General features: G+C 39.0%; 1 protein-coding gene across 1 annotated transcript; it reads left to right on the forward strand.

Annotated features, from left to right (window-relative positions):
- The first annotated feature begins 266 nt into the window (after positions 1-266).
- Positions 267-26,506, forward strand: LOC113009957 (RNA-binding Raly-like protein). The gene is made up of 8 exons (XM_026148661.1): positions 267-454; positions 13,465-13,540; positions 17,066-17,113; positions 17,858-18,048; positions 20,857-20,970; positions 21,245-21,402; positions 25,001-25,038; positions 25,753-26,506. Exons 1-7 carry the CDS (start codon positions 418-420, stop codon positions 25,031-25,033), a joined length of 657 nt encoding a protein of 218 aa, XP_026004446.1. The 5' UTR covers positions 267-417; the 3' UTR covers positions 25,034-25,038; positions 25,753-26,506.

The raw sequence follows: 26,506 nt of genomic DNA on the forward strand, positions 1-26,506 counted from the left end.
ACAGCTTCTTCAAGATTTTTTTTTTTTTTTTGGCTTCAGGGGCTCCACAAAAAATACCAGATATTACAACAACTTCTATTAGGCAAAACTTTAAGGGGAGAGTAGCCAGTATTTTTTTCTGCCATCCTTAGATAATCATTATAATTAACGCATTTTAATTCTCAGCAAATAAACCGCGCAAAGACGTGAAAGCAGGATTTTTACTTCCCCTTCTGTGCTTTTGCTATTGGAGCATAGCGGAGCGTTTGCGTCTATGGCTCCCCCTGGAATAGGTGGATTAATGGTACGGTCCAGAGCGGCTCCGCTCAGCTCTGCTCGGAGTCTGGAGGTGCTCCGGCAGTCTGTCTGGTTTTTAGGAGAAAGAGGAGGCAAAGTCGGCTCAGCCACAGCATCACCCGTTTTGTTTCTACGCTCGTCATGACCATGTACAAAGGCAGGCGTCGCAATCAGAGATGTGAGTATGAGGAGGTCATTACTGGCACTTTAAACATCTGGTGCAGAACGTATAGGAAGATTGTGGTTTTTGTTTTAGTCGTGTAAATGATTAAAAAGTTGTTCAACTGGAAGTGAGAAACTAAGTAACTGGAAATGTGTTTATTTGAGGCACTTTTCGGATTAAAGTTTGTAACCACTGCTTTTCCATCCTCAGTATTTTAATGAGTGGATGCACCTTTTCGAACAACTCGCTTGATCTCACAGCGTGGGCTGTCGCACTGTAACTAAATCGCGCAGAATCAACACCTCCGAGTCATTTAAGCACTTCATACAGCAAAAGATCCTCTTCCTGTTTCTTTGCTTTTCAGAGGGCTTGGAGATTTCTGAGGATGCGGGATCTGATTTAATTTTACTGTCGCTGGAGACAAATTAAGAGTGCGGTTGTACGAGTAAGACGTCTTCTCTGGAGCTGCTCAGTGGCTCGCAGCTCCAGGTGTGCGCGCACCTGTGCGCGTACGAGGCTGAGTGCTGCGGGTCCATCTTTGCAAATTTGTGGGTGCATGAATAATTTTTAATAAACCTCATGTACCAAGCTCTATATGTACTAACTGATAATCGTCATCAATTATTTATAAAAGGCTGCAGTTTGCGTTTCTAACTCTCCTATTAATATTTTATTGAAATTAATTAAACGTGGCCCGCAACTGAGCGTTATTTTTGTCAGCAGCAGGGATTTCTCAGCAGACATGCTCATTCACACACGCACAGCCCCGAGTTTGTAACGTCACGTAAGGCTCTGGTGCATCAGGACTCTGAAATTGAAGCGGCTAAATGGCACCGCATCATTAACTTTAGTATTATTATTGTGATATTTCCTATTTTAAAGAAATCTAAGTCACTACTATTACATAAAATCAACCCATGCAGTAAATTTGAATGTGAATTTTTGTATTTCTATTTTGGCTTAAATGTGATTAAGCCAGTGGTTTTCAACCTTTTATTAGCTTGCGAAGGAGGAAAATGTCACAAAAATTGTTCTCCTTTCAAATACAAATAACCTCCACATCGCTTGTCTGATTAAACTTTGTCCTTTTATTGGAGGATGAGTACCAACATGTTGGGACCTACTGGTTTGAACAATGAATTATCAAAGTAGCTCATCACAGAGTTGGTGACAATTCATGTATGCTAAAGATGTCTCACAGGAGGTTTGTGTGCTTGTATTAGTTTAGGCAGGTGGTTTTGTCTACAGTCCACCTTTGAATGAAGTACACAAGTTTTGGAGCAGATGTTCAAGTAGTTTCAAGCACGTTGCAGCTGTCACTTTGTTTTCCAGCTGCTTGCACAGATTAACAAGCGTGTGCTTATGTGGAAGTGTTGGACCGGCTCCAGGGGTTAAAGTGCTTCAAAGTGTTGCACTTGAGAGCCACGTAGTTACATCATAGGAAAAAAAAATGCCAAACTGGAAAAGGAGGAAAGTGCATTAGTGCAGGAGTGCAGCTCAGGAGAGATGAAAGACTCTTAAATTATCTTTACCTCAGGCTACAGCTGTATGCTCATTATGTTTTAATGCAAAAAAAATTAACACATACCAATGTTGGGAGATACAACAGTGGCATCAGAATGTTGCCTTTTGTGCTTACGAACATCCGCCTACTAATAGTTATATCGCCAATGTGATATTTAGAGTCCAGTGACTCCAGTCAACTTGGAAGTTCAGTGGCCTAACATCACATTCTTCTAAATGACTCATAGATCAGCAGGTCAAATAATTTCATTAGATGCTCAGGAGCTTGAAGACAGGCTGCCAAATTTATGCACTGCCAGGAAACCATTTTCCTGAAAAGGGCAAAAGAGTAAAGTACACGGATTTCATTAAGGAAGGACAAGCTGTTGAGCGATTAATCCCCGTATCCCCACAACAAAAACTGTCTAAGCCCCGAGGTCTTCATCCATATTGGAATAACTACATGGTTAGACGGAGCCATGCAGTTCAAAGAGAGCTGACAGATTAATTACAGTACACTTCTTGGGTGGGAGTCCTGCAAGCAGGTTAAGACTAAAGTATTTGATATTGACAGGATGATTCATATATGTCAGTAGCTCATTAAAGCAGTCCAATCTTAAATTCACTCTAACTGCGTTTGACTTCACATTGAAACATATATAACAAGCTATTTCAAATTCCTATTAGTAAGAATGAGCTAAATCAAAGCGACTTACAGGGAATTTTGAGATAAAAGATATCTTCCAGTAATTACCTGGTCACAGATCTAACAAAAAAGCGGAGCTACAGCTTCATTCATAGTACTGCATTGAATCCCTGTCACAGTGCGTGACGTTGTGAGCTGGTCCGTCTGCATTGCTCCGTCCTTACAAGTGAAACTCGGCTGATCATTTTCAACTCGGAGCTGGTAAATATTGAACAACTGTTACTTTTAATCAAGTGCAGGGAGAAGAGAACACTTTATACACATTTGATTCTATACACATAATGTCACACAGAGCTGTGACAACAAGAAAAACAGCCTGTGTCCACACTGGCAGAATACTAGCTGTTGCAGTAGAATAATGGGCACACTAAATACAATTACAGCCTATTACATTTTGTTTCACAGAGTCACGAGCCTTGTGCTAATCAATGTGTGCATATTACCACCAGTCAGACCTGTCACAGCTGCTGCATCGCTGCGACGTGTAGTAACATATTTTGGGGAGGCGCAGGTCAAGCTACAGCATAGGGTGTAGGCCTACGCTGTAGATTGGATGTGGGTACTATAAATCAAGCGTAACTATGTTAGTTAAGCTGCTATTGAGCTTGGAGTGAGGGGGGAGCTATTTTGGGCACTGCTGGTCCAGGAAGGATAATTTATGGATGTTTTTCTCATAGAATATAGAATAAGGACTCGGTGCTACACCTGGACGGCATGAAGCTCTAAATTATTAACAGCTAAATACAAACTATCAGGTTCTTTTAAATGATTTTTCAATGAAAAGTACAATAATAATAATAATGGATTGGTTTTATATAGCGCTTTTCAAGGCACCCAAAGCGCTTTACAATGCCACTATTCTTTCACTCTCACATTCACACACTGGTGGAGGCAAGTTACAGTTGTAGCCACAGCTGCCCTGGGGCAGACTGACAGACGCGAGGCTGCCATATTGCGCCATCGGCCCCTCTGGCCAACACCAGTAGGCGGTAGGGTAAAGTGTCTTGCCCAAGGACACAATGACCAGGACAGAGAGCCCGGGGATCGATAAGGCGACCTTCGGTTACAGATGAGCTTCCTCACCTGATGCTTTGGCATGCTATTGAGAGTGCATGGCATTGTTTTTTTTGTGTGTGTTTATAGGAATGGCGATATTTTTCAGAACAAAAGTAGAAAGGTATACATGTCATCATCATCAACAACTTGTACCTCAAGATATTAACCGAGACGTCCTAGGTGTATTGATGAAAGGATTCACTGCTTTAGTGTTATGTCTGCATACATACTAAGAATATGTTAATGCAGTAGATGATTCAGTTTATATCTCTGATCAGTTTACCTTCAGATTCTTTGCCGGCTTTGATGGTTTTATCAACGCTGCTGGACTTTTACATATAAATGAACATCAGTCACACCTGAGCCCTTCAAAAATGAGTTCACACAGCACCGATTTCTGTGTTTTGCAGTACACACGTTTTCAGTATCTTGCCTGTCACAACACATCCACGCTGTCAAATCATGGAGATGTGCTTTTTTTTAAACTAGCATTAATTGAATTGCCAGAACTCAGGAAATGGTAGACACAAAAGGCAAATACTCCTGAAACCTGGTGTTCAGGTAAACGTTTACAGGCTGAAACAAAGTATTAACAGCAGAGCACACATTTGGGTGTCATAAATATACAAAAGATAGGATGTAGCCTCCTGGTCTGAAAAGAGAGGCCAGTATTGACCAGCAGGGGGCGACTTCTGTGGTTGCAAAAAAGAGTCCAACTGTACAAAAGAAAGTTCCTACTTCTTGTTTGTGGGTGATTTCTCGTTACACACTGCCTGATGAGATTAGGCTTTCCAGGCAAAGGTTTAAGGTCATCTACTGTAATTTATGGTGTGGTAAATAAATGATAAAGCAGGGTACACTTTAAAGTATTGATACTTTGTTATTGACAAGTTACTACTGTAATATATGAGTGTGCAGGATTGTTGGTATCTTAGTATAAACCATGGGAGAATTTATGTGATGCCTGGGTAGAGTTTGTCTTTAAATGGCACTTCCACCACATCCATTTATTCTTTTTATCTCCAACTTTTCAAACTTAGCATCGTTAGTCCACCAAACAGAGATTCAGACAAACGCACACTCGCAGTCCTTGGACTGCAGAGTGGAAGGGGAATCACACAGACACAGTGAGAGGACAGCATCTGAAATCCACCCGGAAAGATCAGGTTGATATCCTTAACATGGCTGACCATTCAGCAGAAGCTTTGAGCCTTTCCAAATTAAAATGCCGCAACTTGTTAAGTCTGCTTCGCTTCGTACGGCTTAACATCATGAAATTTTTCTCGGTTAAAACACTCAAGAAGCTCCCACCAGAGATGATTCATTTATGAACATCTGACTATCCCTGTGATCCACAACTCAGGTCAGAGACTTTTCTTGTGAAATCAGCTCTAAATTGAATAAATGTGTGTTAAATCGAGAGAAGTAGTGTTTTATTGCATCGTGTGATGTAGTCTACAATATAGGTAGCCTAACATGAACATAGATGGTTTGTAATAACATTCAGTTCAGATCTAATCCCATTGTCATTCCTTGCGACTGTAAATCACGCTCCATTTTCATTGTGAGCAGTAGCAGTCTCGTTCTATTACAGTAATCAGGTCATCAACTTCCAGACTGAATATCCTTAAGAATTAATAGGTCTTTGTTTTTATATTAATATTATTGGATAACTGGCTTAAAACGGTCTGAAAATTACATTAACATCATTTCTTGGTATTATTTCTAGGACAATATATAATCCTCTAAATATAATTATGTGAACCAGAGATGATGATGTCCGCATGTGTGAGCAGTCAAACGCCCAGCGGCACATTTGCCGTGTCTTCTCTTTCAACCTTTCAGTCACCCTGCTCCATTTGAGAAAATGCATTTTCAGGTGTCGCAAAAAGAAAAAGAGCTGCCTGTGCCGATGAGCTGTGATCGGAGATTATTCAAGTCTGCTCTGTCAGATTTACAGGGCGCGAGAACACAGCCTAGATTGAATCTGCGGCCGCTGTCTTGCAGGATGTCTCTTAGTGGTACATTTGTATTCATGCAGGTGCCTGGATGATCTCTTAATCAAATATCACTCACCTGCTCTCAGGATGCGTGTAGACTCCGCAGAGATGGGAGTTTGTTCTGTGCCAGAATTGATCGTTTGCCTGCCAAAAGATTATGTTTTGGCATTAGCTGAGGAAGGAAATGTTTTCTCCCATTTCTTTTCTCAGGTGATATTGTAGTACTACAGCACTCACCTCCTCTGTCATAATTGTTTTGTTTTTGCAGCGAGAACACTGAAGGACGGCAGTGTTAAATGTTCAGTTGCTTTGTACAGTCTCTTCAAATGTATTATCACATATCAAAGTAACCTCACTCAAGAGGAAAATTGCAAGTGCTCTGTGATTCAGCTTACGCTTGGCTAAATAGAGGCAGCGGAGGGGTTATGCATCCATTTCCTTTTTTTTTAAAACTTTTAAAAGCAGGCTCGTCTGATTCAGATTTAGCCTGTGCTATGACTCCCTTTGTCTGTGCCCAGTCCAGTTATCATGTCTCCGGAGGGGAAAGTTACGAAGGGCACTGTGAGCTGAGGGATCAGTATCTAACTAAAACAGACACGCATGCAAGCAGTAACACGGCGAAGCACTCATAGGTAATTCAGCACAGCCTCATTAATATGAATAAATCCAAAGTGAGTCAGAGGGCCCCTGAGGTGCAGATGATTGTATTCTTGAAGGAGCCACTGTGGATAGATAGAACTGTTACTGAGCTCAGTCGCAGCTTTTCTGTAGGAGACACTGAGCTGAAATGAGGTCTTGTAAAGTCGGCTATTGGCCCTTTCATCTTCTACACAGACGAGGAAGAGGAAGACAGTGTGAAAACACCACTTCAGCTTTTGAGACTGTGACTTACAAACTGACTGTGTAAGACAGAAAAACATGGCTGGAATATTTCACATTGCACAGTAAATAATAGGACGTACCATTGTAGGTAGAAATGTTAATATGGAGTTGTAGAAGAGGGAGGTTAGTTGAGAAGTTTATGAGAGAAAATGCACCAAATTACACAAAAAAAGTAAATATGTTAGTACTGAAATTCCCAGATTTTTAAAGTCTTAAAAAGTGTAAACAGGGAATATCAGTTACACATTAGTGAGAAGCTGCTGTTGTGCAGTGCTCAGGTTTAGGAAATACTTGTGTAGCATCCACAGAGGTAGTTTTATTTGTAGTCGTATTACTTCCTGAAAGGATGCAGATGCTCTGTGGAGGTAATACTTTCAGTACCATTTGACTATCTGTTTGTGCGATTCTGCTAAAATACACAAAGACTATAAAGCTGATATTTTGTGAGACTTGTTGTACAGGCAGTGGAAAGGAAGAGGAAGAAGTCTGATGAATTTTTTGTGTGGATCTGAATGACTTTTTAACACATAGTGAGATAGTGTCATTGGCCCTGGCAGATGTCCTTGTCCTTCTGTTATTAACACTTGAACCAGTGTCTAAATGTGAGGTGAACATAAGAATTATCAGCCTGCTGATAATTATCACCCTCCCTATGAAGTGTATAAAAGTCTTTGGTTGTTTCAGCAGACAGCTGAAGTTACTAGCTGGTGAGCATACTGGAGCACTTAACGACAAAATATCCGTTGAGTGCTTTAGTTAGCTAAAAACAGCCAATGAAAACATTTATTTAACCAGATTAAAATTTTAAAAAACACTCTGTAACCAAACACAATGTAACTAAACTAGCTAACATAAAGAAAAGCTATAAAAAATGTTATTTAAAAAATATAAAATAAATATAGAATTTTATACATTTTTGTCTGTGTGACTGTTTCAAGTGTTTGTAAATGTGACTTTGTTATTTCCTGGTTCTTGTTTTATTACATTAGTTCCTTCTTGTGTATCTCCTGCTGTCTATATATTGTATGCATCTCCTCCTGTTCTTTGTTGCGTTCTCCCCTCTAGCTGTGTTTGCAGATTGTTCCAAGTCTCTTCCCAAGTGCCTAGTTATTTCCTAGTTTCTGCCTGATTTGAGATTTTTTTTGTTTGTTTTTTGTTTGTTTCTGCTGAAGTAGAGCAATAAAGCTACAAGTTTAAGTCAGTCTCGTCTCCTGCACTGGGGTCCTTTTCCTGTCTGCCACACAGTGAACCATGACATGAACACTGAAACTAAATATTTCTGAACAATAAAACTGTAACCTTTTGCCTTCAAAGCTTTAATTCTTCATGACAGATGCAACAGGGTGCTGGAAACATTCCTCGGAATTTAAAAGGTGCTCTATTGGATTGAGATGTTGTGACTATAGCAGCCATTTGAGTACAATGGACGCATTGTTATGTTCAAGAAACCAGGTTGAGATAATCTGAGCTTTGTGAAAAGGCACATTGTCCTGTTTGAAGCAGCCGTCAGAAGACTGGTACACTCTTCATAAAGAAATAAGCATGGTTAGCAACAATGTTCAGGCAGGTTGTGGTTTTAAAACAATACTCAACGGATACTGAGAGGCCCAAAGTGTGCCAACAAAATATCCCTAACACCATTACTGGACTGTTGATACAAGGCAGAATGCTTTCACGTTGTTTACACCCAATTCTGAGCCTTTGTGAATTGTTGACACTGATGGCACTGTGTGGTCTTTTGCTGCTGTAGACCATCTGTTTGAAGGTTTTCTGGATACCTTTTGGTATTTTAGTTATTGTCGCCTTCCTGTGAGCTCAAAGCAGTTCTCTGGCATCAACCATTTCAGCTATGACACTTACCAACTTACTGAAATCACTGTCCATACTCATTCTAATGCTTGTGTTGGGCTTGAGTAGGTTGTTTTGACCATGTCTGCGTGCCTGAATGCCTTAAGTGTTTGCTACGTGACTAGCTGATTAGATATTTGCTTTAAAAAGCATTGAACAGGCATACTTGATAAAGTGAGTAGATGTGCGTTGTTCATCATATTCTGACAGCAGTGCATTCTGCATTGTAGCAGCGCCAATAGGAGTATGCTCTCAGGAGTTAAGAGGGCGGCCAGTGTTTTTACAGTGTCTGTGACAGACTTTCTTCTACTTTGAGTTCACCTCTGTGATCGGTTTTTGTGGCCAACCTGGACATAATGGCTTCAGCAAAGTACATTTTTATATTCCCCTTCAATGCGATGCCGCATGCAGTTTATAGTATCAATCAAGTCCTAAGTGGCTATTGCTTAGCAACACAGGCTCTATCTCCTCTATCTCCCGCTTCAACTTTTTATGAATACACGCACAAACAAGTCTCGGCTGCAAGCACACATATACTTATTCATGCGACTTTTGTATATGATTAGTATAATGACTGTAATTAATCAGAGACTCTATGTGTGTCTGTTGCGATGTGGAGGGAAGGGGTGTTGTGAGGTGACAGTGTTCATTTTAGAGTGCTTTTTAGTGCTCCACTCTCTCTTTAATGACCCTAGCAGGGGCCCAAAGAAGAGCAGGCTTTACAGTGCGAACCATTCCTCACGTCTTCCTGTGTCCTAATGATAATGATACAGCTGTCCCTGTGCACCTGAGAGCTAGCGATACATCCCCCCACTCCATTAGTCCATTAGGGAGAACAAGGAAGGAAAGGAGGAAATCAAGAGAATGAGAAAGAGCGAGACAGTCTGGGCTCCAACCATTGCACCCATGGTGATTCTGTAGACAATGTGATGGAAGATCCAGACACATCTGCAGCTGCAGGACTCTGTGTGAAAATGTGAATCTGAGAGAAGTGCTTGGATTTATCTGAGATATTTTCCATTCTTTAATTCATAAGATTGGTGCATTAATATTGCAGCAGAGAGTTCATGCTTACCCCACCCCTGGAAGAAAAAGCCCAAAAAACTGCGACTGCAACCCTTTAGGCACAACAGCTTGACTCCAGCTCCAGTCATGACACTTGCTGCTGCATGATCCCCAAAGCTGATGTTTTATCTCTGCAACTCAAGGGTGACTCATCCATCAGAAAGGGATCTCTGTTGCTGCTTTGTCGGTTCACCCCTGTGTTTGTTTGTGTGTATGCGTGGGAAGGTGGCGTTTTGATTTTTGTTAGTGTTTTTTGTGTATGACCTTGAGCAGCACTCGAGGCTGATTGAGCAGAAGCAACGTCGGAAAGCCGACAGACTAAACGCGGTATGATACCAGCCGGGTTTAATGCGCCGGCGTTCTTGGCAGGTAGAAGGGGCTGTCAATCATGGCAGTAGTCATGAGGTGCGTGCAGATGAGTCACAGCTGTCTGCTAATGCATTTGAAGGGGATTTCTTTCTTGAAGTCCCTTTTTTGCACAGTCAGTCTCGGTTGTTTCGAGGCTCTTACAAAATCTTGCAAACTATGCACCGTCTGTTTGAGCGTTACAATGAAGTGAAGTGAAATCATTAAATGAATCAATGTTTTGTACCCCAGTTCACCTGGTTAGTTTCATCACACAGAGCCCTATAGGCACCCAGACAGCTCAAACTAAGAAAAGCTCTTCACTACTTCCTCATCTCTGATGAGATTGCTGCTATTTCACACCTATTAAAACAGAAAATAGAGGAAGGCTTTTTCAAATGGGTTTTCACATGTTATACACTAGACAATCTATAGATAAGTCTTAAAAGATGAATTTTCATTGTTCAACTATTAACTAATTAAACTATAAGAACATTTGGGATAAGATTTGTGGCTCTTTTCCAAATATAGACTGTATATAAAGGGTGGACGTAGCTATTATGACATCATCAGCTGTTTTTGGAAAGCTTAAATTGAGGAATTTGAATCTGACCTACAAATTAAGAATGCCAAATGCTCATATGGCAGCAGCTCTCTAGTTATAATGCAGGCCTGGCATTGTTTATCGTCTATTTTACTTAAATGGGGCCATAATTTACATAATTTACAAAAATATACGTTCTGCTTTATTACAGAAGTCTTAAAGTTAAAGGTAGACACTAAACATTAATCAGGAAAACATTTAAGGAGATCATAAATAACATGACTTAGATGGTTGTTTTCTGATAGACTCTGATACAACTCGATTTGTTTTTCATTTCCCCTGGATCGCCACCTCCTGGCCACTAGAAAGAATGCAGGTTTACACTTTTATATCCTTCTTCATATAAAATCGAATAACTGCGTTAATAAGGAAACAGGAACAGTAAAGTAGCAATGAATACTCCATAACATCCTGACTGTTATAAATGTTTTTAATGACAAACACAAACTGACCATCGCTCACTCGCTCTCTCGCTCTCGCTCTCTCTCTTTTCTTTATTTGATCCCATTGATATGGTCATGCACTCAGAAATGCTACGAGATGTAATTAGCTTTAGCTAGCAACCACCCTCTTACTTTTACTGCTGCTCTTTAATTTAAAACGATGTTGGCCCACTTTTCACAGCATCTTTCATCTTCAAAACCCACTTTGACCATTCAGCTAAGAAATTTTAAATAAACTTCCTTTTAATGCATGAGATCTGAGGGTGAGGATCATACAATTTTAAAATTCACAGTTTCTGCTGAACGTCTAGTTCAGTGAGGATGAATGTACACTGCTACAGTACATGAGCCCTGGCCCATAATATGGCAATTCTGAATGAAAACACTGTCACACTGATAATCTCATAAAAATGCAGTTTGTAATTTGTTCAAACCTTTAAACAAAAATTCTTAGGAGCTTGAAAATGCCCAGGGAGCCTCTTTATAAAGACTGTGCTACATCGTATGATGTGGTATTCTGCAGGACAGGCTAAAAAATAGCTCCTGGAGTCAGGCAGGTATAGTGCTTTTATAAGAATATAACTATAAAATTATTACAGTATACATATGAAGATATGTTTACCCTTTATTTTCCATTATCCTATTGTCTCCTTGGCAACATAATTTTATTTGTGCCACTCTTTAAAAAGCTTTGGGTGTAGGTGCGTTGAAGTCTTTTGGTTTCATAAAAATAAAAGTTTATGGTCATCCAGGGGGGAAAAAAGCTGGAATCATGAATGACCATCATAAATAAGCACTTAAAACATTGAAGATTTACTTCCATCTGTCATAAGATGTATATGAATATAGAGGATTAAAATGTGTTTATACAAATATTCAAATAAAAAATAATATTATGATCTAAGCATCGGTGTCCTTCATTACAATATAAATATTTATTTTTTTCACACTGTAGAATATTTCCAGTCTAAGCAGAAAACAATTTTTTGTGTAACATTTAGGTAAAATTACAGTGCTTGGAAAATCAAGTTATGTTTTATCAGAGAAAATAGCTACAATATTTGCATTGATATTAACCAAACGATAACTTAAATGACAGAAAAAAATCATGTTGGTTGTTTTTAATTAAAACCCACTTGAACATTTTTTTAAATTGCAGCTGTCTTCATACAGTCTCTCACTTCAGAGGCTTAAAAAACTGTTGGACAAGATAAAATAATTTTAGATATAAGTATTATATTTTTATACTTTCATAAAAAACACCAGCTGCTGTGTTTTCTCCCTTCAGATGCTCTGTTTGGCTTTTACTGCAGCCACCTTCAGTAGCTGTTCATTTGTGGGTCTTTGCCTTCAGTTTTGTCTTCAGTAGCTGAAAAGCATGCTCTGTTGGACTGGGATCAGCTGACTGACTTGGTCATTGAAGAATATCCCATTTCTGTCTCTTGAGAAACTCTCGGGTTTCTTGGGTGCAGCTTGCTTTGGGTCATTATCCAGTTGCACTATGAAGCACTGTCTGAGCAGTTTGGCTGCATTTGGCTGAATGTGAGCAGAGAGTACAGCCCCGTGCACATTTTGCTTCTTCTACCAGCAGTCACATCAACCAGCACTTTCGTTTGGTTTCCCTGGCAGCCATACATGCCCACACCATAACATTGCCTCCATGTCTGACAGATAATATGCTTTCGATCATGAGCTGCTTCTCTCTGTCATACTTGTGTCGCCCCATCACTCAAGTTTAGAAATTATATTTTTCCAGAACTAAAGGCTTTTTCAGATGTTTTCTGGCAAATTCTAATCCGGCCTTCTTGCTGAGTTTAGCCAGTAGTCTGCACCTTGTTCTGCATTCATCTCCTATTCATGAAGGCTTCTATTGATTGTAGACCTTGACAGTGATACTCCTACACAGCAAAATCTTTAGTGTTAAATTAACACTAGAGAGTGTCTATATGGGTCCACACCTCTGAGTGTTAAATACAACACTGTTGAGTGTTAAATTAACACTTTTGACAGTGTTATATGTTTAAAAGTAACCTAGTCAGTTTTGAAGATTAACAAAGACTAACACTGAGCAGTGCTGATTTTCTAACACTGGAAAATAACTCAAAATGTTAGAAATATTCCAGTGTTAGAAAATCAGCACTGCTCAGTGTTAGTCTTTGTTAATCTTCAAAACTGACTAGGTTACTTTTAAACATATAACACTGTCAAAAGTGTTAATTTAACACTCAGAGGTGTGGACCCATATAGACACTCTCCAGTGTTAATTTAACACTGGAGAATTTGCTGTGTACCTCCTCGGGAGTGTTCTTGATTTAAGTGTTCACCTGGACCTTTAAGTGTTACCTTTGAGCCTTTGAACATTTGCCTCTTGAACTATTAATGCAGTTCTTTTGTTAAAGCCCTTGAACTGAAGTTGAAAATGTATTGTCTGTGATGGTGTGCAAAGGCAAAACGACACAAATTGGTACAATTGTCCAAATATACGTGGATCCAACTGTATGTTGTGGATGATCTTTATATTATAAACTGCTTCTCTATCACACCACGACTTCAACTCTCATTTTTTCCCCCAGATATCAACATGGCTGGAGAGCCCAAACCGTACAGGCCTAAGATGGGCTCCAAGAGGCCTCTCTCATCCCTCTACAGGTGAAACATGTTTTTCTTATTTTAGAGTGTCAGGTGGATGTTCCTTTCCTGACCTACTTTTTCTGTTGTACCCTCTCCCTCTGCTGTCTGTAAAATATGTGTTTATGATCCTCTCTGGCAGGCTGTGCTCTTAAGGACAAACAGCCAATTCCCTACTTGTGCTATTAGTGCCATTTTTTGTCTGTTGCTGTTACACACTTTGCTCTTTTGTCATCTCGTTGAAAGAAACAACAACAAAACAAACAAAAAAAAAGTCCACACAAAGTTGCTTAGCAGTATAATAAAAATACAAAATAACACCTTATTCAGGCTTTTAAAGGAATAGTTTTGGGAAATGTCTCTTCCTGCGGGGGCTTTGAATATGATTTACATAGTTTAAGTCACAGACTGGAAACATGACCAAATTCTGTCTATATTATATTCTGTCCCAAAGTAACAGGATCAACCCAGCAGACCCTCTGTTAAAAGCTTACACAGTCGTGTGAAACAGACAGGTTTGGCAGGACTCTTTGGAAAAATGTACTGCACACTTAGTACTTCAATCAGAATTAAAAGGGTAAGTAGCAGCCAGGTGCTGTTAATCAAATGCACTTGATTAACTGATAATCAGCACGTGTGAGCGCCCCCATAAGAGCAGAGGTTTTGACAGTTTGCTGGTCTGGAGCTTTCAAGATTGTCAAAAAAAATCCACAAGATACATCTCCGACTCAGTTAGCTTATTGAAATGTTAAAGTTCACCACAATACAAAATGGAACAAGTCAGAATCAGAATCAGAATCAGAAACTTTATTGTCATTGTCATGAGAACAACGAAATTAAGAATGGTCCCCGATCATTGCATCATCCCTAGCAATATCAAAATATAAATAAAACAATAAAATTCAATAAATAAAATAGATAGAATACTTAAAATACTAATAAGATATAACAGTAAAACATTCACATACATTCCCACACACATGCTTTGTGTGGTTTGTTTGGGAGGTTTGCACAACAAAGTGTCTTCTCTCTAAAAAGAAAACAGCAGCACAGCTTTGGTTTGCATGGTTCTGGAAATCTTGTGAACAAACCACTTCTAGGACAATGTCATTTAGACAGATGACACCAAACTGACAATGTTTGACTATAATGCAGTGTCATGTTTGGTAAAAACCAAACCCATCAGCACAAACACCTCATACCAACTGTCAAGCACCGTAGTGAAGGGGTGGTTAATTGGACTTGGTTTGAAAATGCAGTCCCTGAGTTTACCATAAACTCCTCTGTATACCAAAGTGTTTTAGTCAAATGTAAGGCCATCTGTCCTACGGCTAAAGCTTGGTTGAATCTGGGTAATGCACATATCAAGCCTAGCAGCAAATCTACAACAGTCTCTTATTATACAAGCTATAATAACTTGAAGCAAATGAATCATTGGGTGTTCCTTGGTTTTCTCACACTGCTTCAACATGTCGGCTTAGTTGTTGTTAAATAAGTGAGATGGTGTGTTTAAATAATTTTAGAACCTGGTATTGAGTCATGAGGCTATGAAAGGTTTATTAGTATTATTTTTTGCATGATTATGTGTTATTTAAAAGATAATAAGATAAGAACAAGAGTTTGGGAACTCCTTTACTAGAGGATTTGAAAATGAGAAGGAACACAACATACACATAACAAATTCTACCTATTTAAACTATCTCACTAAAATTTAATAAAATCTGACAAAACATGTGTTTGTATGTTTGTATGTTAAGTAAAATGGTCATGTTGTGGTTTTGTAGCAGTTTTATGTGTCAGACTGCTTTTGAAGAGATTACATCAAACATGTTGCCTGGGTAAAACGTGCTGAAACATGTCAAAGATCCAATCTTCATAGTAGATCGTATCTGTAAAGGGAGCTACTTATTCATCATAGTTGACGATTCTAGTGCGCTGTCTTGCTTTTACTGCTAATTGGTTGCTAGCCCAATAGCTGTAAAAGTGTACTTCGAGCTTAACAACTATCCTGCAACACAAATCTGTTACATTAGGAAGGAAGCTGTCATGAACCACAGTATTTTCATCTGTATTCTTGCCATTGGCCAGTGGGGATGCTTATTAAAAGGCAGGAGGGGAGGTTTAGGAAGACGACAGCTAGCAGCTGGACAAATTTCCTTTGTTTCAGCCTTTTGTGAATTGATTAGAACCGTGCGCCTTTAGGTAGTCAGGCGCTCTAATCACACAACTTTAATGTGAAGGCTGTACCGAGGTGCTGGGGTAACAATAGATGAAATACTCTTCACATCACAGTGAGCAATGCAATGGGAACAGAGTGGCCTGCATCATTATAGAGCTCAGATTTTCTTCTTCTTTTTAAATTTGCAAAAGAATTCAAACATTTGTGCCTGATTTTTGCCTCCAAATCCAGAAAAGAGATCGCTCTCTTGGACCTGTGTGTCAGGGGCGGGAAGATGGCAGCACTATGCAACACACACACACACACACACACACACACACACACACACACACACACACACACACACACACACACACACACACTGTGTGTATTTATATCCTTGTGGGGACATCTCATTGACATAATGCTTTCCCTAGCCGCTTACCCTAACCATCAAAAATGAATGCCTAACCCTGACTCTTACCCTAAAACTAATCAGAACCTAATTGTAACCCTGACACAAAAACCACATTTAGAGTCTCAAAAATGCCTTCAAACAGCCCACGAGGGCTGTTTGTCCCCACAAGTATAGTAAACTACCAATTTTTGGTCCACATGAAGATGTTAATACCCGTCCACACACACACACACACACACACACACACACACACACACACACGCACACACAGTTATTGAAAATACTCATGAAAATGAATTCGTTAGGCACAATATTGTAAATGACAGTGCTTTAATTTCTCTACATTTATCAAGTTTGTTCGAGTTTTACTGTCGCTGCTTCCTTTCTTTTTCCAAAATGGAAGAGTAAGCTGTGTAGCTGTGAGCAGTGTTGAGCTGCCCACCGTCTCTCAAGCTCTTTTGATTCCTGCTTTCTTTTATCCTGAATTTTTGAAAAGTAATCAAAATGCAACCATCAGGAACTCGTGCATATCGTGGCAGAAGTCTTAAGGCCACTCCTGTTGTGCCAGATTTATCACAGTGTAATTTGTAGCCGGGAACGGAAGCTTCCTGTTGTCAGCAGTTGTTTGTAGAAATAGCCTGCATTACCTTGCTTTCTAGTTTGATGGGAATCTGGTAAGTTTACCGCTATAGCAACCAAGAAAGAAATGCAACATAATGAGGCAAACTTGTTGTTGGTGCATTTCATTTTTTAAATGGATTAAAGGAAATTCGATTCCAGTGCTCAGCTCAGTTAAGAAACCACACATCAAATCTTAACAAGAAGGAATTTTCCAGTAATAGTCTTTTAGGACACTGAATAAAGAATTCAGTCTAAATGTATTTGCACCGTCATTTTCTTCCTTTATTGTTTTATGTTTTTGTGCACAAAAATCAAAGTAAAATAGAAATGTTCTCTTTTATTTCCACAGTGGCTATGAATTTGACTACGACTACTACAGAGATGACTTCTACAGTAGGTATGTTTAAAAAAACAACAACGTTGGCTCACTGGTAAATAACACGTCTTTGTCATTTGCAACTTTTCTTTTTTCAACCAGTCCCTTTCCTCCCGATATTTTGCCCTTAGTATACACATCCTTTCTCCCCATTTCCCATCTTGAATAAAGATGATTTTTGAGCAGAATGGCCCCATTTCCTTCTGAGGCAAAGTAACTACATTATCACAGGCATAATGAATGTCATATTGAGGAGGTTTTTATTCCTCTCCGTTGGGCTTACTAATGATGCTTTTATCCGCATAGCCGGGTACTGAATGTCAGATAGTCCCCCGGCTGGTCATTTGCGCTGGCAAGGCACAGAATGTATCTTCATTCTGACATTTTCATTGGTTTGTTTACTTCCTCTTCTTTGCAATATCCCCAAGAGCAGAATCCTTCAGCTTTGAGTCATTATTGCTATTTTGGCAATTTGATATGTCAAAGGCAACTGGGAACAGGCTTTGATTGAATTGCTGTGGCATTGTTCAATGTGTACCTCTATCATTCAGACATCTTTTGCAGCATGTCTATTAGGTGCTTTGTAAGTGTTCCTTGCTGCTTGAATAAAAACATCTGACCAAAAACAAGGGAAAAAAACTCCACAAAAACTCCCATAGTGATTACAGAGTTATATCCCCACTTTTTTTGTTTTGTTATTTCTCTGCATTGTAATACTCTTGGAATATTTCTGTTGCTACAACTTTATTCTTCATGTGTCTTCAGACTGTTTGAGTACCACGGCCGCGTTGTGCCTCCGACCCGAGCTGTGATCCCCATCAAACGCTCACGACTAGTTGTCCCAACCACACGCAGAGCCAAATCCTCTTTTCCAGTCAGGGCTTGCTCTTCCTCTTCCTCCTCCTCTTCCTCCTCCCGAGCACTCAATGTCGGCTCTTCCATCACTGGCCCTAAACGTATGTTTGGTGGTTTTTCTTTGTCCCTTTTTGTTCCTATAGTATCCTGCCATCTCTAAAGTGATTTCCAAATGTTTTCTAAATGTGATTTTTATGTGATTGTTTGTTTTGAACTTACCTCCATGTCCATTTTTGGGGTTTGAGTCAAGTTAATGGCAAAGAAAATAAATTCAGCCGCTACAAAGAACATTTCCTATTATCATAACTTTGAACACATGTTGGCGGGTATCATTTCTGCCCATTATGATGGAAATGTACTCAGCAAGTGTAAATGCTAAGCTCTCGAAACAAAAAAAAAAGGTTAATAATCGAAAAAGGTCAGGCCTGCAATTCCTGATTATTTTCATTAGTAGTCTTGATAGTCCCTCTTGAACTGATTAGAGTATACGCTCATTGGACACTTCATTAGGTACACCCGTTCAACTGCTCTTTAACTCAAATATTTAGCCAGCCAATCACATGGCAGCGACTCAAAGATTTTAGACATGACATGGTCAAAATTAATCTGTTATATTATGTCATAATAATAATAATAATAATATTAATGGATTGCATTTATATAGCGCTTTTCTAGGCACCCAAAGCGCTTTACAATTCCACTATTCATTCACTCTCACATTCACACACTGGTGGAGGCAAGCTACAGTTGTAGCCACAGCTGCCCTGGGGCAGACTGACAGAAGCGAGGCTGCCATATCGCACCATCGACCCCTCTGGCCAACACCAGTAGGCGGTAGGGTAAAGTGGCTTGCCCAAGGACACAACGACCAGGACAGAGAGAGCAGGGGGATCGAAAAGGCAACCTTCCGGTTACAGATGAGCTTCCCAATCCCCTGAACCATGGTCGCCCCCAAGGCGTGGAGGAAACTTTCTTTGCTCAATTTGGGCCTCTTAATATCAACTGGGCATTGTTTAAATGCCACAGACTACTTGAGTATCGTTATTGACCATGCCCAGTGCCTTTTTGACCACAGTGTACCCATCGTCTAATGGCTGGTTGTAGCAGGATATAAAACCATGTCACAAACCTCAAATCTTCTCAAATGGGTGTTCTAAACAAGACAGTGAGTTCACTGTACTCAAATGTCCTGCACAGTCTCCAGATCGCAGTCAAATAGAGCACCTTTGGGATGTGATGCAGGGGGAGATTTGCATCATGAATGTGCACCCAACAAATCTGCAGTGTGCACTGTGTGATGCTATCATGTCAGCGTTGAACCAAAGGTTTTGAGGAATGTTTCCAGCATCTTAATGAGTCTTTGTTGAATAACATGAAGAATGAAGGCAGTTCTGAAGACACAAGGAGGTCCAACCTGGTCCTAGTAAGGTGTACCTAATTAAGTGTCTAGTGAGTGCATTTAAAAAAAAAATATTGTAATTTTTAAGATGCCAAAACTGACATTTACAGTACTTTGTTTGTTTTTTCACCAAACTGTCCAAAACCCCAAAATAATAAGAGATTTTCATACAAAACAAAGAAAAGTGGCTTATCCTCACGTTGGAGATAAAAAACTGTAGTGATTTCCAAATGCTGAATCATTTTCATGTCAAAACTGTCGTTGAATGCGATTTACTCTTGAATAAATGAGTAATTTTTTTAAAAACACCACCTTTGATTTTAATAAGAGGTTAATGTACAAGCTATTTTGATTGTTGAGGCAAAAACTGTCAAATAATGCAATAAAATGGGGAGGAAAAAAATGACCATAATGACTTCCTAAGCTAACCGAACAGATTCACAAGAAATTGTCACATTTGAAAGCTGGTTTTAAATATTTTCTTCTTGAAAAATTACTTTATTATGGCATTTATTATCATTTGATTTTAACAATCATTGCTGATTAATCTTCAGTCAGGTGACAAAGCCAGCCATTGTCAAACTTAAGGATGTCTTGGCCAAATTTTAAACCTGCGCCGACTGAACCTTTAATCAAAACTCTGATTGAAACACAAGACTTGATGTGTTTTCTCTGATTCCTTTTGATCTTCTGGTGATTTTCTTGTTGAGGCTGAATCTTCATTAAACACTTTCCTTTCCCTTGCCATCTGAAAAGAAAAACAAATCATTTGAATCTCACATCTTTTCTTTAGTTCTGATGACCTTTTTGATGTAAATATTTAAGCTGTTCCATTGTAGCTTCAAGCTAATTACATGTTTGTACATGAGAAACTTTGACCTCCTGCAGACCACCGCCACACTCTTTAGGAATGACTGGGATAAACAGTAAATTTTTTTTCTTTTCTTGAGATGCATTGAAACACATTTAAACCAGAGTTTTTATTCGTGTTAAAACAAAAGTAAGCACACCAGAAATGTTGGGAATAAACCAAAATTATACAGAATAAATCTTAGATCAGAGTCTCAGCTAGTTGTTTGGTTATTTTTTTTATTTTCTGCTCTGTGTAGCATTTCTGCATCATATTGCTCATCACTTTCTATTGTTTTACAGCAAGCAGGCAGCTGTTTTCTCATCATCTAAGCTAGTAACAAGGTGGTAAATCTAATAGTAAGAGCCAGATCTTTCCTCTACAAAAATTGAGGTAAAACATGGCTAAGAAAGAAACATTTTCGCTGGTAGCAACAACAGTGAGATTATGGCTTTAGCAGCTGCTGTACTGTTCAAACTCTCGCATGCTTATGATTATTCTCCCCTCAATGCAACACAGTGAGATTTCCTGCTTTTCATCAGTTGTGCCACATTTTCAGTGAAGAACTTGACTGTTGAGAAGAGTCTGCTGCTGTCACAGTGTCTCTTGTAGAACATCCCATTAATTATGCTTTTTAACTTTATTAATGTATGCTTGCAGTGAAGACAGATCAGCTTCTAACAATCAAAAAGGAACTGTCGCAAATCAAAACCAAGATCGACTCACTGCTGGGAAGGCTTGAGAAGATAGAGAGGCAACATCGCTCTGACGCCGGTAAGATTTGACAGCCAGGAGGGGAGGACCTGTCTGATGAGCATGCATAGAAAAACGGGGAAGATGCTGAGAGAGGCCGCCATGTACTGAAATAAAAGCCACACAAACGTCCTTTGAGGAGAGTTGACGGAATGATACTGAACATATTAAATGCTTGTTCGGAGGCTTGTCTGAAATACAGGTTCTTCTATTATCAAAACAAGATAGAAAGTCAATAAATCTACTATGCTCTGATGTTAACTGCCAGTCTTTGTCTCTTGATGTCTTTTGCCAGAGATGCAGAGGAAGCAGGAGGAGGTGTGCGAGTGTCTCCATGGTGATGCAGCAGACCACTCTGGGGGGGAGGAAGTGGAGGGGACGGCTGAGGTTGAGGCAGGGGAGATGACAGACGGTGGTGAAGACGACTTTGAAGATGAAGGCACAAGCGACATGGTGAGCAGGCCAAGTACCCATGTCCAGTATTAATAAGAAGTTATTTGGTTCCAATTTAGCTGCTGTGTGTGTGTGTGTGTGTGTGTGTGTGTGTGTGTGTGTGTGTGTGTGTGTGTGTGTGTGTGTGTGTGTGTCTGCAAAAGTCACAAGAAGTCATAATTACCTACAGATTTTCTTGTAATTTTTTAAAGTGGACTTGATTCATATTTGTGCAGGCTTTCTGAAGGTCCTTCAAAGTTTTTCTTTGGACACTCAAAGTCCACTCCCCCGCCCCCGCGTAGAGGCATAGTATTGGCAGTACTTCCCTAGCTTCCAAATTACACAAGAACAGGACAGAAAATCGTTGGCAACAAGGCCTGTAGACTGATGAATCCAAATCGTTGTCATCATTAGTGTAAGTCATTGCCAGTATGCACAGAGGTCAGGAGAGAGGTATAGTGGTGAGCATCTACATGGAACTATGAATGCAGAACAGAACCATCAAATTTCAATCCACCAATACCATCTGCAACACAGCTGATGTCATTTTCTTTTAACACGACAGTGATCCAAATACACTGTCAATGCCGTAAAAGCCGATAGTAGCTGACGAGAAACACAGTCATGAATCACACCCCTCCCAGAACCTGGACCTCAACATTTTGGAAGCAGTGTGGGATCATTTTGAGAGAGAACAGAATAAAAGGCACCCAACATTCAAAGAATACTTTGATTGTCCTTAAAGAAGCCTGGAGAACTATTCCTGAAGAATACTTCAGGAATAGCTTACATGAAAGCTGTCTGTGAGACTTCAGGCTGTGTTGAAGAATAAAGGTGCTCACACCAAATATCAACTTTCAAGCACAGCAGAATTATAAAAACTCTTTTTCTGTATATCCATGTATATTTCGACGTTTCCCATCCCATCTCCCAAGCAAGATATAAAGAAATGAGGGGTGTTTCAAGACTCTTGCATAGTAGTTTATCTATTTTATGATGCGGAAAATGTTTTCCACTGACATAATATGCCAATAATAACAGTAAGTATAATGTACATTCAACTCTGTTGTATAAATAACTTTGCCTTAGATGGAACCATTTGAGTCATACAGGATTCTTATAAAACTAAAAGGTGAAATGGTCATGAAAAAGTAATCAGGTTGTTCGTGGTGATGGATACAAAGTTTTGCTGTCTTTTGTGACAATCAGCATGATTTGAAAAGTCTAAACTATATGAGTAAAAACACTCAGAAAATGATTCTTCACCCACAATAAACACAATACAATACTCTGAAATATATATAAAATTACATTTGAATTTATTTAATTAATTAATAATTAAAGATAATGTGCCTGGTACAAACTAAATGTGTATCAATCAATTAAGTTTAGTTTGACCAGATCCCATTAAATGTAACATTTTACATTGTACTTATGCAACAAAATTACATGGATAAATTACATATAATTAAATTAGTTGAAGTCAGAAGGGCAATTTTTTTTATTTTATGTTATTTTTGAGTGAGGTGTATTTTGTCTCTGTCTGAACAACATACATGCTGCAAAGTGGGGACACGTTGTTGTGGCAACCAAGAAAAGTAGTAGCTGTTGTTTTAAAGCTTAATCTTAATGTGTTTTGAATTAATATTGTATTACAAAGTAATAACTATCATCAATGACAAAATAATTCGAGGTCGTCTCTATCACAAACCGCCATGAAACTGAACAAATCACATGAAAACACCAAAGTCAGCAGCACGTAACGGTGTCTGTGAATACTTTGGCTTTCCTTCCCTGTCTCAGACAAACCTGAATGGGAGGAGTTTGTCTTCGGAAATGTATTTTACATTTTTAAACTCTTAGTTTGGTCAGGTTCAGGCAACAGAACTTAGGTTTGGGAGAGACCCTTATAATTTTCCCTCAGATTGAATAAAATGTGTGGTACTGAGCCCATCTGCCAGAAGAACTCGAAGGCAAACTTCTTTTCTGTGTTATACGCAAAGCCTCAGGCATAGAAGTTTTATAAATCTTTGAAAGCATTGTTTATTTTAATAAAAGAGTAAATAATTTAATTATACAGTTAAGTGCCAGACTTTTTTAAGTCACTATCTATCGCTGAGTGAGGTAACGCACGATCACTGATGAAGAGAGCGTTTATACTTAGTTTCCACGGCAACATACTTGGAAAAACTGCTGTATTGAAACCTGCCATGGCAAACCAAACATTTTCTTCTGATGCCACCAAGCATTAAAAATAATTTAACTGACAAAACAAGACTTGACTTTCACAAGATATTTACAAGAAATGGGACACATCTGTCAGCTACCTCAGTAATTACTGCTGTCATTCATCTATGAAACAAGACAGCTGGAGTAACGGAACAAGACGGAGCAACAACACTAAGCTGTTAGATGAAGAGCTGCAGGTGACAAGCTATGCACCTCCAGCTCCTCGGTGAAGTTAGGCTGCTGTTTGCAGACGCTTCGCCGTGTGCAGAATGAAATCGGAGCAAAGTTTCTCACAGAGTGTTTGAAACTGATCTGCTACTAACTACATCACTCTCTGGATACACTTGTGAAACTTTTTGGGTGGTGTTAATTTACTGTAATGCAGTAAAAGAGTGTAATGCATGCAGCATATCACCAATTATTACTTTAAAAATCATAAATCATCTAACTGAACATTTGCTTTCCAGTTTTATTACTGTGACAGTTTTATTTCTCAAAACTATTGCCTTACTTTGACACTAAAGAAAGGTTATATAATCATACCTGCTTCCTGTTTTATGAGATCTGGACTCACTGTTGGGTGGTTTATTGGCTTCATTCTGCAAGCAGACTAAACTATTGATTACTGGTAATCATTAAAGCTTATATGTGTTAATCCAATAGATACTGTGGCCAAAAGGCTTAGAATAAACAAAAACCCCAAATCCCTATATTGATTTAGTGAAAACACACTGTATAAAATGTGTCTCAGAGGACATGGATGAGATGTGAATTGATGCACATTTTCAAGGTTTGGGCAAACAAAAAGAAAAAAAAAGATTTGCGAAACAAAAAAAAAAGTACAGCCATTTCTAAGGTTTTAAAAATCAGGACATGAAAGATCCTCAGGTATTGACCAGGTTCTGATGACTGTGGAGTCCATTTGAGTACAGTGAACTCACTGCCATGTTCAAGAAATCAGCTTAAGACATTTTGAGCTATGTGACATGGTGCGTCATCCTCCTGGGAACACTGTGGTCATGAAGCGATGCACATGGTCCGCAGCAATACTCTGAGTGTTATTTGTCATTGAAACAATGCTCAGGTGTTACTAAATGTGTCAAGAAGATATTCCCCACACCATTACACCACCAGCAGCTTGAACTGTTAATAAAATGCAGCATGGATCCATTTTTTCACGTTTATGGGTTTTGTTAAATGAATAACAGAACTTGTGCGAACCAGTTAATTTTTTAAATATGTACTGATGTGTATTTCAGACTTAGAACTGGAAGTGTTTCATTTTTTTAATGACTGTGGATTGAGCTAGAAAAGGGAAGGCTATGTTGCTGCCTAGTTATAAAAATTAATTCTTGACTGATTTAAAGCAATCTTATTTCTTTTACTGCAGATAGAGAACCACATATCGGACATTGACAACTGAGTAAGGTCAGTATTTAATCTTGGTTTAACAACACACATTTTGCACAAAGCTGAATTTATTTTTGGGAATAACGTATGAAAAGCAGAATCATAGAAACATTTTAGCATCCAGCAGTTGAAAGCAATTCGAAGGATCTTTCGCTTCCTGCTTTAAAAAGAGTAACAGAGTAAGAAACATTGCTCATCCTTGGAGTTTAATCCTCCAAAATGTTCTTCTAAAGGTGGGGTCATTCTCTGCATCTGGGGGCAAAAGGAAAAGCAGCTTCTCTGCAGTGATCGCTGATGACTGAACAGCCGCAGAGATGAGACTCTTTCTCATGTGCATTTCCTGTCAAACGACATTTAAATCTCCCCTGATTTTCTTTGTAAGAACAAATAGCTATGAGATTTAATTTGCCTCTTGGCTGACATTTCCTCCCTGCTGTCCTTAAGTGCCTGCGAGTGGAAGTTTTTCCTTTTTTTTTTTTTTTTTTTTTTTTTTTTTTTCCTTCCTCAGGCGGTCTGAACATGATAGATTGTTAAGATGATGGTTTAATGAACTGCTTGTCCTCTGGTGGATATCTGAGTGGTTGCAGGTAATAACAGCAGCGTTAGAAAATTTTAATGTTGGTCCTCTTGAGTTTCCAAGCTTCACAGGAAAATTTAAACCTGCAGCTACCTTTTTTCACATGAGGTCGCTGTGAGAGATGAAAAAATAATAACTTTCTTTTTTCTTTCAAGTTGGGGAATAATGAAGCTTGCATTACAGAAGATGGGAGGACAGATACCAGCAAAATCTTCTTGATCAAGGAGGTGCATTTGACATTAAAGGAAAGGAAGTGACAGACAGCAGTGGAAGAGTGTGTCAGACTTGTATTTTGCTTGTTTGCCTCATTAGAACATGCCACTGCTGATGCATACGTCATCAAAATCCTGGGTATAAATATTCTCCAGACGACTGCAAGATCTTCGCAACCAGCAGTCAGTCATTTCCCCTCGGACTGATTGCTGTTCTGAAAAATACAGACAATACAGTATATTGTGTGCTTATTATATTGTGGTCTGTATTGTGTATAAAAATACAGTTATGTGATCTACCAGAAGAAAATTTGTCTTTTGTTGTACCTCAGATGTTTGTTTCTGTTTCTGTGCATTGAAAACTGTGAAAAGCTGCATTGCTGGCAGAGAGCTAAATATGAATGTAACAGTAACATATTTTCTTTGACACTCATTAATTCTGCATTTTGTTTTCATTCATTTTGAGCAAATGTACAGTATGTAATTTATTCACAATCTCGCCACATGGTATTGAATGCATTTCATGTTTTTAATTTGTTCTACATGACAACGTGTATTTGAAATTCTTTACTTTCTGTTTACAATTTTAAAAAATGAAAGACAATTTTTGCTGTCAGCATGTTAAAAATGTGGCTATCAAGGATCATTTCTTTGCCTCTGTTGTACAGCCATGGATAATAAACATTTTTGACATAAA

The sequence above is a fragment of the Astatotilapia calliptera genome, chromosome 18 (assembly GCF_900246225.1).
Source record: "Astatotilapia calliptera chromosome 18, fAstCal1.2, whole genome shotgun sequence".
Classification (NCBI taxonomy): Eukaryota; Metazoa; Chordata; class Actinopteri; order Cichliformes; family Cichlidae; genus Astatotilapia; species Astatotilapia calliptera.